This window comes from Pleurodeles waltl, chromosome 6 (genome assembly GCF_031143425.1).
Source record: "Pleurodeles waltl isolate 20211129_DDA chromosome 6, aPleWal1.hap1.20221129, whole genome shotgun sequence".
NCBI classification, from domain to species: Eukaryota; Metazoa; Chordata; class Amphibia; order Caudata; family Salamandridae; genus Pleurodeles; species Pleurodeles waltl.
In genome coordinates, this window is record NC_090445.1 from 740,303,427 (window position 1) to 740,324,856 (window position 21,430).

The 21,430-nt window shown below is 46.0% G+C and overlaps 1 protein-coding gene across 1 annotated transcript in view; it reads right to left on the bottom strand.

The window, feature by feature from the left end:
* The window catches only part of LOC138302034 (pancreatic triacylglycerol lipase-like), a 200,033-nt gene that overhangs the window by 43,058 nt on the left and 135,545 nt on the right, over positions 1–21,430 (bottom strand). The window contains exons 7-8 of the mRNA XM_069242448.1: positions 2,902–3,021; positions 2,683–2,802 (exon numbers count right to left, since the gene is read on the bottom strand). Coding sequence (XP_069098549.1) covers positions 2,683–2,802; positions 2,902–3,021 — 240 coding nt within the window. The remainder of the gene's footprint in view (positions 1–2,682; positions 2,803–2,901; positions 3,022–21,430) is intronic.

Below are 21,430 nucleotides of genomic sequence, written 5' to 3' on the forward strand. Positions count from 1 at the left end.
GAGACATCCACCATCTTGAAAATGCCCTAACACATGGCATATTTTGCCAGTTTGCTGAAGGACAGTGAGGAACTGCTGCAAACTTGGGTAGTGTTACCTCGAAACCTTTCCGGAGAGGTCTGGAGTCAACCCCACCTGCCAGCTCATGCAAGGTATAAATGTGGTATCTCTAGGCACCCTTTTCAGAAAGCATTTGGACCTGAAAAAGATCAGAAAAGGATTGGGCCTGCTGCCTGTCATCTCAGAGGAGACCTGAAGGGCTGGACCTCCTCCTTCTTGTTACCAGGACAAAAAAGTGGACTCCAAGGGTCATTTGGCTGACCTCTTGTGTAGCTACAGGGAGACGATGAGCTTCAAGAGGCCTTCTTGTGGAAGTACCTAGCTGACATGTGGCAACTGGACAGAGACTGGACCCTGCTGTTGGCCTCAGTCTCATACTCTGTGAGTCTGTAAGTGCCTCACCTGAGGTTCTGGGGGCCCTAGAAGTGTACTCCTGTGGTTTGGTTGGGAGTTAAAAGACTAAGGACCCAATTTAGAATTTGGCGGACGGGTTACTCCATCACAACTGTGGCAGATGGCCTGTCCACCAAAATTTAAATCCCATTATATACAATTGGATTTAAATTTCAGCCGATGGGACACCGTTGATGGGTAACCCATCTACCAAGTTCTAAATCAGTCCCTAAATTAGAAGGTAAAATCTTTCAGCAGGCTAAACCTGCTTGGTGCATTAAACCTGTGCTTCACTGCAGTCCCCCTTAAATTGTTCCTCCTTCTCGGTCTACCATGACCATTAACTATCAGTGGTGCTTTCTGCTTTTTGGTGCTATTTCTCCTTGAAACTTTAAAAATTCATATCTCCAGTTCCCCTTATTTGATTTTTTGATTTTAGTGTCAATTTGTTTTTACATTTTACTCTGTTTTTCTAGTTCAGTTTGGGAGTTTAATGTTTTGCAATTTGACTTTATAACTGCTTTGGTACTGCATAAATATTTACACATCACCTTAGCTTAAGCCTGTCAGGGCTGTGCCATAGCTACCAGGGTGTTGAGCTTGGGTTAATTTAGTGACTTTGAGGGTTTACTCTGACAAGGGCTGTGATTATTCCTTGAAGTAAACATACACAACCCAAATAATCCAGTCTTTTTCATGTAAGAGAAAAGAGTGTGACAACCTTTGGTGCTCTGTGACTGATAGAAACATAAGACTTGAGCACAATAAGAGAGTCTATGTACACCTCAAGATCACAATATAATTGAAAAAATCATATGTGCATCATATTCCGTATGTGTTGAATAAGTAAGCTTCAAGACATAAGTACAACCAAGAATCTCTGAAAGTGTCCTTGTGTTTTTAATTATTCGGAGAAAAATGGCAATACAAAATACAATGTTATTGATTTCAAAGCACAGCCAAAACCTTTTGAATTCAGAGCTGATGCAATTATTTTCCATAACAGTAGCTAACTGGGCCTGATATAGAGTTTGGCGGAGGGGGTTACTCCATCACAAAAGCGACAGATAGCCTGTCCGCTGTATTACAATCCCTTTATAGCCTATGAGATCGTAGTACGGCGGATGGGATACCTGTCGCATTTGTGACAGAGTAACCCAACCTCTAAACTTGAAATCAGGCCCTAGGTAGGTCAGGCGACGTTTGCAGAGTTCCGCTTAGCGGAACTCTGTGAAATGACCAAAAACTCCACTGCGCTACTCAGAGTTTTGCAAGTGGTGGAGTGCATTAGGTCACACCTTTCGCACTGATTTTTAGTGCCGGGTATTTGTCCCCCACTGAAAAATCAGTGCATTGGCACCATGCGCAGCACAAGAGGGCGCTGATTCTTTTCTGCCACTCAAGTAGATTTTCTACTCAGCCGGCACCTTCCTCAATGCGAGGAAGATTTCTCAACGTGACCGGTGATGACCATCTGCGACTGCTCACGTTCAGACATCTTGCTGGGAGGTGGTTTGAGTAAGATTATCCTTGCTACTCTGCTTCACTATGCAGAGTTTTTCAGAATTTCACCGCCCACCTCTAGCCCTATGTTGCATGGTGACACTTTTTATGTTGTCATTTCTGCAGCTCTGGGATTTTTACCTGCAGAATATTAAATCTCATTAATGGGGGTACACAAATGTGGGGCTATATATGAAGGTGTTACTAAATAGCAAGCACTAATAAAGCCTAATAGTTCTGATTCTTGTACAGTACTGGAACACAAAGACAGAAATGTAGTTTGATTCAACCATTGAGTGAGTGTTCAAGCCATTTTATATTTTGGGCCCCGGTTGTGCCATAGGACAGTCAACCCTTGCAAAATATTGTTTCTGCATCGAGTGAGCAGGCATTTGCTCAGTGCAGAGCCAGCTTTCGCAGCTGTCTAATGCATGCCAGTGGTCTCGTACATTAAATTTGAAGCCTCATATACTGTCCAAAGCGCCTACTGTGATAAAGGATATTCCCATCTCATAATGTGCTTTTTTATTTGCAATTGATATATTATTGCCTCATATTTATTAGGTTATTTCTGCTGGATGGACAATGATTTGGCTGAGACTGGTTTATTTTTTGGGCATGAGGTTTTCTGATTGTATGCTCTTATCTTTTCTGATGTTACACTTATGCCATTTAATGAGTTGACACACACACACACACACACACACACACACACACACCCCTTACCTTGCCAAATGCCATCCAGGTCAACAATCGTAGAGATAATGTTTTTGTTACACCCTGGCATCTGTACTCCTCCGTTTGGAAAGAAATCTAGATGGCCGACTGATTGGCTCATGCCTAAACCTGAAATACCAGATCAGTGATCAACAAAGACAGGCTTAAGAACTGAATAGCACAGTGCTTAAATAAAAATTCTTAACTCAATGTTGTACCGTAACATACCTAGATTAGGAATCATTGGGCCAGAGTCAGTGTGGATGACGTCAACAAGAGCTGCATCTGAGGGATCCAGTCTGACCTCTATTGGTGTGCCTTGGAAATAGGGTTCAGCTGGATCCAAACCTAAAAGAAACAAACTATTTGAATCACATATGTGACACCAATTTAGGTAAACCTTCAAGCTCACTATTAGTGTCACTCAAATGCCCTTCACAATCATTGTGGTTTACCAATAACCACATGATCCAATAACCCGCTTTGGGCGAGAGGGCATAGCACAGACCACTGACCACAGTATAGTGTGAGAAAGGCCATTTTAATGAAGCAGGTGCACATACAATCTCCCTGGGCAAGACTGCCATACAAAACAATCCCATTCACTAGACATCCTATTGCCTACTTTCAACCCTCCCTCCACCCTAAGTACCACCAACAAATCCCCTGCTCGGTTAAGCAACCACGTACCCATTAGTTATCTCCTCAAACTTTTTGTATCTCCTAACCTTCTTCCCACAACTTCCTGTATTCTGTAACTGCCAACCTACCCTCCACCCCCACCCTTCCAACTGCTTTGCCAGCCAGCTAAACAAAAACCACGGCCTGATAACTCTAACTGTCTATGCACCTGTGCCATCCGTGACAAATTTAGGCCCTCATTACAACCCTGGCGGTCGGTGTTAAAGCGGCGTTAATACCGCCAACAGGCCAGCGGTAAAAAAAATGGGAATATGACCCTGGCGGTAACCGCCATCCAAGATTGCCACTTTAACACACCGACTGCCAGGGTGGTAACGTCCGCTGGACTGGAGACTTTGGTCTCCAGCCCGGCGGCCACCACAATCCCACACTCGGGATTACGACCCCGCCTGGTTTTTGTGCCAAACTTACTTCCACGAAAACCATGGTGGTAGGCACTATCAATGCCAAGGGATCCCTTCTCTGGCACTGATAGGGGTCTCCCCCACCCCCTCCCTCTCCTGCCCCCACACATATATACACCCACACGCGCACCCATATACACACATACACACACGCATACCCACCACCACCCACGCATGCACACATACATACCCACACACCGCAACACACACCCACATACCTTGTCACACATGTATTCACAACACACAAAACTCACAATCACTCATTCACGCATGCATCCAATGCGACTCACACCCGCATGCACGCATTCCAAAACATACACCCAACCCCCACAAACACCCCCCTCTCCTGTCAGAGAACCCGACTTATCTGCTTGCAGGGGATCCTCTGGCTGGAGACGGTCCGCGGCGCTGCTGCCAGCAGCAGCGTCCACCAGCAAAACACTGGCAGGCCATATCATTGGTCATGATACGGTTGGCTGTGTTTTGCTGGCGTGGCGGTGCTGCTGTCAGCAACGCCACCTTACCGCCATCCACCGCCATGACCATAGGCGGAGTTCCGCCAGCATTCTGGCGGTATACCTTTGGGGGTCATGGCGTTGGTATGTTGGCGGCCGTCGCCTAGGCGGTAGTTACTGCCAATGTTGTAATGAGGGCCTTAGTACCCAATCCCCCGTTTGTTGTGCATCTGTCTCATACAGCATACCCCACACAAAAAAGGTCCACCATTCTGCAGTATTATATATTTTCACTATTGCCCCACTCTACGTATTGCGTGCACTAGACTTCATCAGGTGCAAACAACATTATTACATCATGTTCCGATGACTCCCCCGAATGCGATTATGACTAAAGCCTGCCGTTTTCTATTTTAATGGTTAATCTCAGAGAGGAAACAGATGACTTTCTTTCTGCATATTTATAAAGCAGGATAAATATTGATAAAATTAAAATAAGGACGCCCCGTTTCTGGTGGCAGAGCAGAGAATAAGGCTGAAGTGTAACCGGTTAATTAATGTTGAAAAATATCTAATGCAACTTAAATATTTAGTGGAAGAAAACGTAAATGCACAGAGTGGGCCATAAAATGAGGGATTGAGTAATTGGTATTTGTGGAAGAGAGAGCGAAAGAGAGAGCGAGGAGGAGCATAAAGAGACAGAAAGAGCTTTTGCAACCAGACGGCACGCATACAATATGTACTTTCTTCTGATTCCACTTTTCATTGGCATATGTTCACAAACTGCTCCATATTTTTCATACACTGACGGAAGTGGTCCAGACCCAGCAACATAACTTGAGAACCAGGGGCAGGCCATGAGGAGAAGGGCCAATGGCTGAAACCATGGGCACAGTCGCAAGATGAGACAAGGGCAGGGACTGGGGTGGCAACAGGTGTACTCAATTATAGCATGCAAGTGGGGGTTCTCAATTTCACCGGCCAGTCCCCTGCAAAGCTGTCTGCCTCAACAGAGGGGCAGGGGCCAGCCAGCAAGGGACTCTGGGTTGGCAGGGCAATGAACAACATCGCAGTAATGACTGAGTTACATGCAGGCACAACCACCCAGGGCCCAGATGTGGGGACTCTGAGCACCCACGACGCCCCACAGTACATGGGGCCACCATGGTGGCCATGGCAAGGATTTGGGAGCAAGATGGAGACAGGGATCACACCATACATATGGCCAAAGCCAGGCTTTTGGTCTGGCCCATGGTTAACACACAGTGCCCCGGAGCAGGCGGCAGGCACCTCTAAGACACACAGGCGGTCATTCTGACCGCGGCGGTCGACGGTCGCCGCCCGGCAAGAGGTTCCCGCCGAAAGACCGCTCCGCGGTCAAAAGACCGCGGCGGCCATTTTGGCTTTCCCTCTGGGCTGGCGGGCGACCGCCAGAAAACCGCCGGCCGGCCCAGCGGGAAAGCCCCTTCAACAATGAAGTCGGCTCCGAATAGAGCCGGCGGAGTTGCAGGTGCAGAGGCACCCGTCGCGATTTTCGCTGTCTGCAAAGCAGACAGTGAAAATCTTTGTGGGGCCCTGTTAGGGGGCCCCTGCACTGCCCATGCCAGTGGCATGGGCAGTGCAGGGGCCCCCAGGGGCCCCACGGCACCCGTTCCCGCCATTCTGGTTCTGGCGGTGGACACCGCCAGAAACAGGCTGGCGGGAAGGGGGTCGGAATCCCCATGGCGGTGCTGCAAGCAGCGCCGCCATGGCGGATTCCCTGGGCCAGCGGGAAACCGGCGGGAAACCGCCGGCTCCCCTTTTCTGACCGCGGCTTTACCGCCGCGGTCAGAATCGCCCAGGAAGCACCGTCAGCCTGTTGGCGGTGCTTCCGCTGCCCTCCGCCCTGGCGGTCATGGACCGCCAGGGTCGGAATGACCCCCACAGTGCCAAGAGTCAGGATACTGGTGCGGGGACTAAGGCACCAGAGCAGGCTGTGCAGGAAAAGGAAGAATGTACCAGCAGCGCAGGGGCAGGAGTTAAGGACGCCCCCCACAACTGGTCCGAAGGAGGGGGAGCACAGGTGTAGTAGACCCAATCAAGGCATGGAAAGGAGGTTCAGTGTAGGGCAGAGCAAGCGAGTACCTCAGACCTTCCTCGAAATTCTCCCATAATAGCACGCGAAACCGGATTGGCTAGCTTGGTCCTGCTGTCAGTAAAGGAAGGGATATGGCATAAAGACTTTATTGATCTGTTTCCCTTGCTTGAAATTAGGTAGGTGTTATGTATGTGTTCTTAGTGCGTTCGTGAGAATGTAAGTGTTTAAACGTTTTGGAGTTGGCAGTTGAACCTAGCCTCTCCGGAGCGGCTGGACGCTAGGTCACGCTGAGCAATAAACTTGTGTTTCTACTCACCCATGTCGTGGACCTAGTAGCTTCCGATCACTTCAGTTTGGCGACGAGGGTTTGGCGCGACCTAGGTCAGCCCTGGACCCTGGATCGTATTTCTGCTGTCCTTTTGGATTCCAGTGGCGGCTCCGGGTCATTTTGGATGCTGATTTGGCCGTTTGTTCCTGCTTTCTGTGGAGGTGCTCCTTTCACCTTGCGAGTGATTATTATTATTTTTTTAGGACTCCTTTTGTATACCGTGGAGCGGGCTGGTTACGTTGCTCCTACGGCGTTTCCTGCACGTCAGCATCAGCGTTTCCTAGGCGACCAGGAGCGCTTTACACATCGGCCGGCAGAGGGCCAGAGTGTTAACGTCTCCGAGGCAACCTGAGACGCTCTTCACTCCTCGGTGGCTGCGGGCCGGCATACAAGTGTCTACTAAGGAACATTCGTTGTTTATTGATACTTTGTGTAAAAAAAAAGGGAATATCCTTTGAGACGTTCAGGAACACGAACTGGAGGAAAGGAGCTTGCACTGCAAAGGAAGTGACTTTATAATAGTGTATTTTGTGGGTCTTATTGGAACACCTTATTTTTTTTACAGGATCTATGGCTACCCAGGCCAATATTTCTCCACCACCGTTATTTCTTCCACTTCCAGGTGTTCCAACTCTGCCTTGGGAAGATTGGATAGAAATGTTGGAGAATTATATTGTAGCGTTGGATGGACAAGGTTTTTCTTCTCTAAGGAAAAAGGCTATTCTTTTAAGTACTTTGGGGTGCGAGGGTCAAAGAATCTTTAAATACCTTCCTTCTGCCATGGGGCCAAATGGACAGCCTATGGATGACGTTTTTAAGGAGGCTATTAAGCGGCTGGAGAATAGGTTTGTTAAGGAAACCAATCTAGTACTAGCCAGATATAAATTTTATACTCAACCCCAGGATTTTCATGAGTCTATTGACGATTTTGTGTCCAGGTTGAGGGAATTATCAGTCAAATGTAGGTTTGGTACTATGACTGATGAACTAATACGTGATCAACTCATCGTTCAGTGCCGTGATAGAAAGATTCAGGAGAGGTTATGGGCGGCAAAGGATCCTACGTTGCAAGAAGCAATTGACTTGGCAAAAGTTATGGAAGAATCGAGGCGTTGTATAAAAGAATTAGAGAAGAAAGAAAAAATTGGAGAGGTCATGGTTTTATCAAGCGAGTCTACTGGAGCTCAACAGGAACTTGGAAATCTACCAAAGAAAGGGGGGGGTATCAAAAGCAAGGGAAAGGAGTGTTTTCGGTGTGGCAGTACTTTACATTTGGGGGATTCCAAGAAATGTTTTGCTATCAATAAGGACTGTCGCAAATGTGGTCGCAGGGGGCATTATGCTCGTGTGTGTAGAGAAGGGAATCGATGTGTTAAGGAGTCAAAACCGACCATAAATATTGTGGAGGACTGCTGTGAATCAGTTTGTGAGGACAGGATATTAGCAATTGAGGATGGATAGATTCCGTGTGTGAGTGGGAGTGACCGCAGGTGCTCTAGACCGTCTGCTCTATTCTCTATCGGGGAGGTCCAAGTGAATCTCATGGTGGATTCTGGTTCTTTGTACACCATAATCCCTGAGAGCTTATTTAAATGTTGGTGGTCGAAGGAGAAATTGTTACCAAAAGATATATCCTCGGGTGGGTATCAAGGTGTGGAAATTCAACTGCTTGGGTATATGTTTAAAGAAATTCAATTTAAGGATAGGAAAATTGTTGGGAAAATATATGTGGCAGTTGAAGGTCCACCCATTCTAGGTTGGATGCATCAATTTGATCTCAACATTGTCATCAGTCCCAGGGCATCCAACCAGGTTTTGTTAGTAGATGATATACAAGTGGATGACATTTTGAAGGGAGCTGGGAATGTGTTTAAGAAAGAGTTGGGATGTTTAAAGGGTTATGTACATAAAATGTTGTTGAAGGATGATGCTCACCTGAGTCAGCACAGGGCTCGCAAGATACCATTTGTGGTTAGGGATGAAGTCAAGAAAGTGATAAGCAACATGTTGGCTGAAGGTATTATTGAACCTGTAGAAGTTTCTCCATGGATTTCACCCGTTGTCATTACACGAAAGTCAGACGGTAAAGTGAGATTGTGTGTGGACTTGAGGTCTGTTAACCAAAATATTGTGGTGGATGTCTATCCTTTGCCGAATATTAATGAGCTGTTAACATCGGTCAAAGATGGTAGGTTTTCTCAAAATTGGATTTGAGAAGTGCCTATCACCAGATTAGGCTTCATCCTGAATCCAAACACATTACGGCATTTGTCACTCCGGAGGGTACCTTTCAATTCACCCGTATGCCTTTTGGTTTGGCATCTGCGACAAGTGTGTTTCAGCGTATGATGGCCAAAATGTTTGGGGATGTTAAAGGTGTATTATTTTTTCAGGATGACGTACTAGTGATGGGTGAAACAGTTAATGAACACAATATCACACTCAGAAAAGTTCTCAAGGTTATTGATGAAGCGGGCTTGAGTTTGAATAAAGAGAAGTGTATCTTTCTGGTAGAAGAAATAGATTGCTTAGGGTACTCTATTTCTAAAGGGAGTATCAAGCCAAAGAAAAGTTTATTAGAGGCTATTAAGTTGGCTCCAGCTTCGACTGATAAAGAACAGTTGAGGTCCTTCTTGGGACTTGTAGAATACTACTCCAAATTTGTGGAGAAGTTTGCAAGTAAAACTGAGGATCTTCGGAAATTGTTGAGGAAAGGGAGTAAGTTTTGTTGGTCTGATGAGCAGATGGTTTATTTTAATAGGATCAATGAAGAAATTTGTGGGGCGGGTATCCTAATAGCTTTTGATATTAATAGGCGCTCTATCTTGACTGTTGATGCGAGTGGTACAGGTTTAGGAGCGGTGTTGTCACAAATGCATGGGAAGTGTGAAAAGACTGTGGCGTTTGCGTCTCGAACTTTGACTCAGACAGAACGTAACTATTCTGTTATTGAACGAGAGGCCTTGGCGGCTGTCTGGGGTATAGAGTATTTTAGAACGTATTTATGGGGAATGGAGTTTACTCTGAGGTGTGACCACAAACCACTGTTAAGGATACTGTCTGCTGGTGGTGCGGGGAAGGGGTCAGCGAGGTTGGCCAGACTTTCCGCAAGGCTACAAGAGTATTTATATCGTGTGGAGTATGTCCAAGGTTGGAAAAATGTCCAGGCTGATTGCCTGTCTAGGATGTCCCTTGATTGGGAGAAGGTCGATTCTCAATCGTTAAAGTGTTGTGATACTGATGATGCGGTGGCCTCTATTGGGGATGTGGTAGTTTGGAGTTTAGGTACGTTTACATTGGAAGACTGGAAGCGTGAGATGGCTGCGGATGATTGTCTGAAATGTGTTTTCAAACTTGTCTCTTTAGGGGTTAGAAGGGAGAGTGCTCTTCCGCTGTCTGTGAGGCCATTTTTGGATGTGTTGGATGAATTGTCGTGTTGTGGGTAGAGTGTGTTGATGCGTGGAGAGCGTTTTGTTCCACCTATGGGATTGAGGTTTAAATTATTTTCTCTGGCCCACGAGGGTCATTTGGGTCAGGGAATGACAAGTAGGAGGTTGAAGGAGTTTTTTTGGTGGCCAAGCATAGATGGTCAAGTTAAGCGTTGGGTGGAGCAGTGTAGGTTGTGTAAGGAGAGTGAAAAGAGGTTGAAGGTTGGGGTGGGCAGAATGGAAGGACATATTGAAGATCCTGGAAAACCTTAGCACACGATTTGTTTGGATTTTATTGGTCCACTATTAGAACTTCCGTTTCAAATGCGTTTTGCGGTAGTGGTGGTAGACGTACACTCAAGGTGGTTAGTGGTTAGGTTTGTACGTGATGTTACCACTACCACAACCATAAAAGTTTTGGAGGATATTTTTATGGAGGAAGGTATCCCCACGGGGCTTATCACAGACAATGGCACGCAGTTAACTTCGAATGAGATGTGTTTATTTTTGAAGAATTGTGGAGTGCGTCATACCAGGACATCCCTATATTATCCACAAGGTAATGGAATTGTTGAAAGAATCAACAGATTAATTAAGGGGGCAATACAACTAGCTCTCGCTAATCATTGTTGTGTGCGGAAAATGATAATGGATGTTGTACGAGCCTATCGTGGAACGATTCATAGTGCCACTGGTGACTCTCCTTTTCGAGTGATGAGGGGACGGTCGGTGGGGTCGAAATTGATTCCTTCTTGGCTGCTAGAGTGGGTTGCATCTGGTGGAAGCAAGACTTGTGTACCCTCTCAGCACAAGCATGGATTGAAAGTAGGAGATTGGGTCAAGGTCAAGTCTGGTAGAGTAAGGGGGGTTGTTTCTAAATTTAGAGGCCCATTTTGTGTGAAGAAGGTTGGAAGATTTCATGTTGAGATTAATGGAGGAGAGAAGTGGAATGTGAGGAATGTGGCCTTGTATCAGAGGGGTGGAGAGTGTGCTTTAAGTCAGGTGGAGGATGATTGTTTGAGCTCTTTCTTCTGGGGTGGGGAGAGAGCGTCTACTTCTGGTGTAAGTCATGGTAATGTTTCTGAAGCTGGAGAGTGTGAGTCACAAAGTACCAGTGCAACTCAAGCGAGAGAGAATTTCCAAACAAAAGTTGCTGTTCGTGAACAACCGATGAGGACTCGCAAGTGTCCTAATTACTTGAATGACTATATAATGAAGTAACAACTGTTTTTTTGTGTTATTCCTTTTCTTAATTACAATATTGTTGTTTTAGCATCTTTTATTAATTACTTAATGTGAAGACAAGAGGATAATGTTATGTATGTGTTCTTAGTGCGTTCGTGAGAACGTAAGTGTTTAAACGTTCTGGAGTTGGCAGTTGAACCTAGCCTCTCCGGAGCGGCTGGACGCTAGGTCGCGCTGAGCAATAAACTTGTGTTTCTACTCACCCATGTCGTGGACCTAGTAGCTTCCGATCACTTCAGTAGGCAGGGCTAGACTTAGTAGCGCAACAAGAGAAGGAAGAAGACAGGAGCGATAGGCACAAACTCAGAACTGAAATGACAATAGACAACTAGTTACATGCTTTTAGGACTCTGGCTTGCATGTTTGTAGACAAGTTCGCACAGAGTGGTGCAGCTCTGTTTCTTTATGAGAAAATACTTGCATGATGCACAGCAGAAACATCAAGAGGATGCATGACTTTGCTATGATGAAAGCTTTATAGAAAAAATGCAGACATAGCCCATCATAGACAGGGATCAGAAGGCGTAGCAGATTTCTTCACACATATGATGACAGCCCGCGAGGGGTTGTGTCCAAAAACACCCTTTTCTGAGGGGACAAAGGCGGCAGCAGCAGTATCGGGAGCCTGGGCTTTCGTGAATGGGAAAACAAAATCATGGGCACACTAGCATACTTTTTTAAACTCCACAAAGAGTCAGAACCCACAAGGTCCTATTGCAGGGCAGCAATACAGGGGTAAGGATCTCTGACGACCCATCGACTTCTCAAAACTAGGAGCGCTGTTAAAGACATGGGCGAGCATTTGGATGACAGGAAGCGAACTAGGCCTGTTCAGGACGGCCTTTGCAGGAGCAGGATGGGACAGCAAGGGCTGCAGAAAGCGAGCTTCCCAGACCAGCAATCTGGGTCACACTCTTTCAGCACAGGGGAAGTCACGCCTGCTGCAATGCATGGCCTGGGAGAGGACTGCATTAGTGCATTGGTAGGTGGAAATCACAGGCAGGGTTAGGATGCCTGAGCACGATGGAGGCCATGAAGGCAGATCTTACTGCAGTTGCCAGGATGGTACGCCCTGCTAATCGAGCTTGTAAGGAGCGCAGGACGCCAACGGGTTTGAAAAATAGGAAGTAGTAAGGCCGATCCTTAGGCCTGTGAGGTAAATAGAGAATTTTCGACCGGAGAGTTACAATTATTTGGGCATTGGCTAAAGTAAGACAAGGATGAGGTCTGATCTACACAGAAGAAATGTAATGAACAGTAACTAATTTGGAGACTGGATTGGCGTCAGAAAACTTCCTGGCCATTAGAGCTTGTGTGCGAGTTTCTGTAAGCAAGGAGTGCCCTCAAGGCCATTGAAGTCCTCCCTGACACCAGCAGCTAGAACAAATAAACTCCCCCATTTGTCACACTGGGCATATATAAAACCATCATGTGTTCTGGGTCCTGCAGAAGGTGGTCCACCGCTCACTTTCCCACTAAAACGTGTATTGGCTATTACAACGAATAGGCCCAGTTCGGTACACTACAATGGGAAGCGGAGGAAGAACAGACACTGTTGCATTGTTGTACCACCAGTGTTGGACTGGGGTTTTGTGGTTTGAATGAAGATGGAACGCATGGGTGTGTATGTAGGAGTGTGAGACGGTAGTGATGAGTTGGGGTGCATTTTTTAGCAGTGTTTAGGATATTGTAAAGTCTTTTTATAATGTTTCCTTGTGGTTCTTGTCCTGTATTCACAAATTTAAGAGAATATTGTAAGTACACTGATTAGAAAAAAACGAAGTGAAAAAATGATTACAGTATGAAATGAGACATTTTGTGGACTATCAGAAAATAAAAAATATGTTTGATGAAATAAATGCTATGTAATTTTGTCTTATGGGTCTGTCCACTGCTGTCCATTTGAATGATGTATGTAGTTTAAGTGGGATATTTTTGTGTTGTATTTGTTGTGTTCCCCAATCCCGAACCTTGAATTACATTTGGGGGTACCCCCTTTTTTGTTTTTTTAATGCCCTGTCGATGTTGTCTGGTCAGAGGTCACATATCTCGCTTGAAATGGAGGGGGGCTGTAAAGAGGTCCAGGCGGAAGCTAAAGATATAAACGTTCTGCAAGGGCATGGGCTGGAAGTATGTTAGACATTGTCTCATTAACCTTAGGCTACCTAGCAATTATGCAAAGGATAGGGTACGTTTGTTGGGAGTAAGAATAGATTTGATCCTGCTAAACATAGTTGGGGTCCTGGAGAGGTTAGGGTTTTCTCAGGGCAGAGGTAGGCAGACGATAGGAGGGGAGCTTCCTGCGGTTGTGAAACTATCGGCAGTGTGACAGAAAAGAGCATCAGTGAGTGCCAATAATAACATAGCGGCCCAGAAAGAAAACTGCTCAAATAGGATCCTTGGGATGCCTCATGGCAGGGACTCCCAGCAGCAGCAGCTAAGGGCCAGCAAAGGATCAGCACTGAGTGGACACGGCACTTGCAGCCAGGCACAGCCAAAGGGCCGAGAATGCTGGACATTGGTAGCAAGGGGAAGCCTAGAAGCAGCAGAGTTTGACAGTAATGCCCCCTCGAATAAAATGCTGTGAACCAGAGGTTGGCTAACTGGTTGATGATAAAGCAAGGAGCAAATCATAAACAAAAGACTTTTGACCACATAATAATGAATGACTGTGTCTAGATGTCTACGCTATGTATAATGCATGGTCCATGCCAATGTCTGATGCATTGTGATGATTTATGACCCAGCATGTTTTAAGATGTAAAAAACAGCAATCGTTTGCATGCTAAAAAGTCTGTGAGCATCACTGAAGCCAGGGGAAGACCAGAGTAAACTTTTGGGGGTTCCCGAAGGAGAACCTCGTCTGGCTGGGGTGAGTTAACTGTCATTGCCTACTTGGTTGGCTTCCTCTTCGCAGTCCTTACACTTTGAGGTCCCACCTCAGTGATTTTATCTACCTCGGTCAATGTAAATAGCAAACAATTGTGCGTACAATGCCTCAACTTGGTTCTTCCCAATCTCTGAAGTAAAAGCATTGGTCATTTTCCCAGCATGAGGCCTGATCATGCAATCTATTTCAGTGATGAACTGTCTTGATGAACAGGTAAAATGACTCTTAACAGTCTAACAGTCTAACAGGCTGAGTGTTTCTCCAGTTTACTGCAAATTGCCAGATTTTCTATGGCTGAGGTCTTGCGCATTCTTAGGGACTTCATGGCTGCAATGCTAAAGGCATTAGACTAAGAGGAAGCATTTGTGCTATGGGTGATTTGGGTGGTGTGTTGCCATTTTAACACGTGGGGGTGAGGACAAAACTCTCAAGAGTAGGATAGGAAGGGGTTGGCAATCTCAACGTTACAAAATCTAAAGGCATCAATCAATCAAAGTTGATAGAGGAGCTGAAGTTTCCTCAATTTCAAATAGATCTCTCTTCTCCTCTTTTCAAAAGTTTTTTAAGAGACCAGTGATCCACGCTCCTGTTCTCCGCAGGATCTGGTTTTGGTCCTGCATTTATTAGAAAATAACACATTTGAGCCTATGGAGTGTGTTGATTTGAAACATTTGCATACATGCCAATAAACCCAATTCAGGTTGGAGACTCCAAATTTTTGAACCCAAAAACTGATTTTCTTTAGGGGTCTCCTGCCTAAAATTGTCTTTGCTTCAATATACCAGTGGTGAAAATACATTCTCCTGATTTATTTTACAAAATCTCCCACTTTCCAGTTAATTTTTTTTGCCATGTAAGCATTTGACTCCAAAGGCTCTTTTTCTAGAAGCTATCTGTTCAAGGAGGACAACTAAAGAGAGTGGGGCTTTGTTGTGCGAAGAACCATTACCCTTCTAAAGTCCTCCTCGTCCCAGTCCTCACTGCTTGAAGTAGCGCTGACCCCAGACAGGCACCTCTCACACTAATCCACTTTCTATGTTCATGACAACCATGGGCAAAATTGTTCTTCCCTACCCCACCTCCTTTGTTGTTTCCTGTTACTCGGACAGATACGGCATTTCCAGTCTAGAAGGAAATAAATAAGACCACACGTTTGTGTAATTAATGAAAGAAAATGCTTTTAGTCACCATTTCGTAAGGCAAGCTGTGCTTTGAAATCCTGCTCTACTCGGGGTCACCGTCCGGTTCGTGTGCGAGGCGTTGGGCAGGGAGCATTTGCAGGGTGCCGAGGCTGGGCCACTCGGGAACCAGTTCTGGCATTCCTGGAACTATCAGAATGCTCAAATGCACACTTCCTTTCTAGATAGGCTGCAGGCTATTTTTTTTAGTAGCCAAGTCTTGCTAGAACTAAGACTTCATTGCTTGGCAGCCAGTATAAATAGGATTTATCTGCTGAGACACTTCCTGTAAAGATGGAGTGGTCTTCTGGCATGAAAAGTACACAGAACTCCATGATGTTGAGGAATCGGAGGAGGGTGATATCTTCCAGATTTACAGAGCAGATCTAAGGCAAATGATAAAAGAGGCTGCGGATGCAGCATTGAGTGAATATAATGCCCAAAGACACAAATTTGAGCTGGATGATGACAAGGACACTTCCCCTCATGGGAAATATATTCAAGACAAAGATTTACAGGACATGTTGACCCATATCCAAGATGTGTTGGGATTTGAGTAAAAGACCCAGGGTAAAGAAGGGTCTTATGCACAGTATATTGGTGCTACACCTGATGACTTACTGCTGCATGAGGTATTATTCTTAAGGAGTGGAAAGATATCAATAAGTAATGCGTTTTGCACAATTTGTTAAATAAAAGACACCTCATTGAGCTATTTCAAGAAAAATTCCCGCAGGTGCTATAGGTTACTTCAATTTCGTCATCAAAATCACTTTCCTCATCCTTATCATCAGAGGAAGCTACAATTTCATTTACTAAGCAAACGAATGATGAATTTAACTCAGCTATGTAACTGGGGGTGAGTGTTTGAAAAGTTTCAGCACTCTGCCCATCATCCTTTTGTGTTGCTAAAGTTGTCCTAAGTGGCCAGGGTATGCACAGATGTGGGTCCCTTGCTCACTGTGCCACTGGATTCAAGCTAGTCTGGCTGATAAGTGGCAATACCCTGTAACGGACCCATGATGCTAATTTCCGGTCCAGGGAAGACCTGGCCTGGCAGTTCGGGCTGAACTGTTCCCATGGGGAGCAGGATCAAGACTGATTTGCGTATGGCTGGGTCCAAACTGGGGTTGCATGTGAGCAAAATAACAAAGGATTTAACTCAGATTTGTGACTGAAGGTGTGTTTGAAAAGTTTCAGCTCTCTGTTTATCATCCTTTTGAGCAGATAAAACATTTGAGTTTGCTCTGAAGAGGTCATTTGCTAATTTTGGTATATGCCAAATATGCCACCCAAGTGCTGGTGAAAGACTTCCAGAAATTATATGATTGTATTCAAGCAAATGGGTGGACTATTCCTACTCTGGCTCAGATGGAATTATTATCACAGCATTTATCAGATGTGGCATTTGATAATATGTGGGTATCCTCCTCCTAAGCAGGGTGAAGTGTCTTGTGGATGAAGCTTTGGAAGCAAGATGGGACACAAAAGTCACTGATGCTAAGGTTAGTGTTCACATGGCCTAAACTCTTTGGGGGGATGAACCTAATGAGATGCCCCAGAGGTCAGTTAACGAGAAGAAAATCCTGAAGCCTTTCAAGCTTTTAACAGAAAATAAGTCAATCAATCAATCAATCAATCAGGGATTCGTATAGCACAGCTTATCACCCATGGGGTCCCAAAGCACTGTTGAAGTGGAGTTGGTCAGTCGAAGAGCCAGGTCTTGAGGTCCTTCTTGAACTGATTCACAGAGAGGGCCTGTCTGAGGTTAATAGGTGTGTTCCAGGTCTGTGCTGAGGCAGGAGAAGGATCTTCCTTCCCCAATGCTCTTCCTGATTCTAAGGCTGGCGGCGAGGGCAAGTTGAGAAGATCGGAGCTGTTGGTGGAAGTGTAGAAAGATAGGCATTGGTTGAGGTAGGCCAGCCCGATGTTCTGCACAGCCTAGTAAGCATGTTTCAGGAGCTTGAAGTTGATGTGTTTGTTGATGGGGAGCTAGTGCAGGTCTCTAAGGTGGGCGGAGATGTGGCTGTGGCAGGGGATGTCTAGGATGAGCCTGGCCGCTGCGTTTTGAATTCTTTGGAGTCTTGCTTGGAGCTTCTTTGTGATTTAGCATTGCTGTAGGCAAGTTTGCTGCTGATGAGTGATTGGGTGACCGTCCTTCTTGCCTCGGTGGGGATCAATTTAAGATCTTTCAGAGGATGTGAAGGGTGCGGAAGCATGATGATGAGATAGTGTTGATTTGGAGGGTCATGGATAGCATGGAGTCCAAGATGATGCCCAGGTTGTGTGCGTGATTGATAGGCGGGGGGGCTCTTCCTAGGGCAGCTGGCCACCCGGAGTCATCCCAGATGGAGGGAGTGGGACCCAGGATGAGGATCTCAGTCTTGTCCGAGTTGAGCTTGAGGCAGCTGTTCTTCATCCAGACAGTGACTGCTCTCATTCTATTGTGGAAGTTGTTCTTGGCTGTTGATGGTTCGTCGGTGAGGGACAAAATAAATTGTGTATCGTTGGTGTAGGAGACTATGTTGAGGCTGTGCAGTCTGACAATTTTGGCGAGCAGTGACACATAAATATGGAAGAGGGTTGGGCTCAGGGAGGAGCCTTGGGGTATTCACAGCAAGATTCTGTAGGTTCCAAGATGAATGGCAGGAATCTGACTCCGATCCTTCCAGTGAGGAAGGAGTGGATCCATTCCGGGACCCTACCGCGGATGCCAGCGTCGTGAATTCTGGTGCATAGGGTGGCGTGGGATACGGTCTCGAAGGCGGCAGAGAGGTCAAGGAGGATGAGGGCTGCAGTGTCTCTGCGGTACAATATGATACCAATATCATCAGTGGTTGCGAGGAGGGCGGTTTCGGTGCTGTGGTTGCTCCTGAAGCCAGATTGGGAGGGGGCCAGGATGTGGTTTGTCTCGAGGAATTCGGTGAGTTGCATGTTGATGGCCTTTTTGTTTACCTTGGCTGTGAAAGGGAGAAGAAAGATGGGTCTGTAATTTTTCATGTCTCTTGGATCGGTGGTGGGTTTCTTTAGTAGTGGGTTGATCTTAGCGTGCTTCTAGTCGTTTGGGAAGGTGGCGGTTTCAATGGAGTAGTTGATTGTCCACACAGCTCAGGGGCGATGGTAATGCTGGCTCAGTTGAACATGTGGTGTGGGTACGGGCCCAAGTGTGCCCAAGAATGGATTGAGTTCATGAGTTTTCAGGTATCTTCTGTGGAGATGGGGGTCCATTGGATCAGAGTCCACTGGCGGTAGGGCCTGTGGTGGTGCTGGTCCATGGTGGAAGTGGGATTTGGCTCTCAAACCCTTCGTATATGTCTTGGATGGAAATAGGTGGCGAGATTGTCACAGAGGTCTTGAGAGGGGGGATATCTATGGTGTCTGTGCCGGGGTTCGTGAAGTCCTTGACCATGCTGAAAAGCTCTTTGCTGATGTGTGCATTTATGCTGATGTGTTCCTGGATGGCGGCCTTTCTAGAGACTGATGCGTTGGTGGTGTGCGGTGACTGCATTTTTATAAGCTGTGCGATCTGCCATGTTTTTGCTATTCCTCTGTTTTCATTTGAGTCGTCTGCAGGTGCGTTTAGAGTCTTGGAGGTAAGTGGTGAACTAGCTGGGTTTCTTGCAGTGCTGGTTTCTGGCAGGCTTTCTTAGGGGGGCTATGGTGTTTGCAAAGATGGTGATCCAGTGGTGGAGGTTGTGAGCTGAGTAGTTTGCAGACATGGTCTCCGGTGGAGGGGAGAGGCTGAGTGCGTTGGTGAGCTGGGCTTGAGTGACCTTGCTCCAGTTCCTGCGCTGGGGTGGGGGGCATGGTGGAGTATGGTGGTCTTGGTGAATGTGAAGTGGATGCAGAAGTGATCAGTCCAGAAGTGTTCAGAGGTGTGAGAGAGGAAGATATTTTTTCCTGCTGAGAAGACTGATTTAAGGGTGTGTCCTGCTGAGTGTGTGGGGGGGTCGACCAGTTGCTTGAGTCCAAGCGAGGCAAGGTTTTCCAGGAGGAATGTGGTGTTTGGGTCGTTGAGGTTTTCGAGGTGAAAGTTGAGGTCGCTGATGAGGATGTATTCGGTAGAGGTGCGGGCGTAGAGCAATGAGGTCCGCAATGGCTTCGCTGAACTGGGGGTGGAGTCCAGAAGTTCTGTAGATGAGGATGCTACAGAGAGAGGTGTTTGGGTTGGTATGGATGTGGAAGTGTAGGTGTTCGACAGTGGTTGTCTGGATCTGGGTCTGGGTATCGGTTATGGTCGTGAGGCGGAGTGTGTTCCTGTAGATTATGGCGACGCCTCCTCCTGGTCGGTTGATGTGGTCTTTGTGGATGATTTTGTCCTTGTTTCAAAAGCAAAATGTCCAGGCACAGCAGGGCAATAAACGCCCCTTTTGTGGCCTAGGACAGTGGTTTGGGGGGCGTGTTTGGGAACAAATACCACCCCAAATCCAGCTCCCTCGAGGTCAAGGTAATTTATTATTCAGAGGTGTCTGCAATATTAAAGTTCTTTCTTCCTAATTGCGGACAAACAGTGACAGACCAGAGGGTAATTCAAGAGGGATATCAAATCTCTTTCAAACAGTCTCCCCCAAGTGCCTAATTCACTATCTCCTGTTACATGGTAAAAATAGAAGCAATGTTGTCAAAAGTAAAAAAACTACTCAAAAAGAGAGTGGCGATTCTTGTACCCCAACATGAAGAAAGAGGAGGGTTTTATTTGATCCATTTCCTGGTGCTGAACATTGGTAGATTATTCTAGCCAATTTTGAACTTCAAGGCATTAAACATGTTCATACTTGTAGAATCCTTTTGAATGGTGTATTTACAGACTATAATTCTGTTGTTGCACAAGGATGACCAGCGGGGACGTTAGACTTAGAGGACACTTATTACCATATGTAAATGTCTGTTGAAAGTCAACCATTTCTCAGGTTTGCAGGGGAGAGTAGGATTCTCCAGTTCCATCACTGCCATTGGGTTTTCGACATCACTGAGAACCTTCACAATATCAAGTTAGGCAGTGTATTCTTCTCACAGACCAGGATTGAAATGCTTCAATTAAAACTTCAGCTTCTCCTGTCTCTCCCGTGAGCATCTGCCAGGTTTTGTTTAAAAAATACAACAGCTGTAGTGTCCTGGGCACATTTCCATCAAAAAGCACTAGTGAATTACCTACTAAGTTGTTGAGTTCTAACTTCAGGCAACTACCAGGTGTAGATTCCATTAATTCTATAGACTTCCCAGGATCTGAATTGGTGGTTATGCAGGGAAAATCTAATGAAGGCGGTGCCGTTTCAGTATCTTTCTCCTCTACAGTAAACAATGGATGCCAGTCTGTGGACGTGTGGTGCAACACTTGGGGTTCTGAAGTGCAAAGGGCCATGGTCCAGGGAGTACAGATTGCATTCCTCTAATTGGAAGGAACGTGCTGCAGTAGAGAAAGTGATACACTGCTTTCAGGCCCAGTTATAGGGCAACAGTATGGAAGTTCATACAATCAAGTAGTGACATGCTGAGGGAACTTGCTGAAGTGGAGAAAGCAATACACTGCTTTCAGGTCAAGTTGCAGGGCAACAGTATGGTAGTTCATACAGACAATCAAGTAGTGACATTCTATCTCAACCCCCAAGGGGAACAAAGAGTGCACATCTGGTTCTGTTGCCAAAACACATTTGCTCTTGGCAGAAGAGCATCTGTTCCTACTAACGGCGGTACACATTCAGGGGGACCTGAATTCTCATGCTGACATCTTGAGCTGCAATCTTCCCTCATCTGTATTATCTCATCTAGGTCAGTCTCAATTCCACCAAATTTGTCTCATGTCCATCAATCAATTCATAGACATGTTTGACTCCCCATACAATGCAGTGTTTCCCTTTCTTGCACAGAGATTAATTGTCCAGAAGCATGGGTGGTGGGTGTATTATTGGTCACTTGGCCTCAAGGTCTGTTTTTTTGTGTTTTCTCTGATTCCCCTCCTCCTGAAGGTGCTTCAAAATATTCAGGGGAGTGGTCTTGGCAATTTTTATACCACTCTTTTGGGTAATATATTGATAGGGTGGCTTAATAAA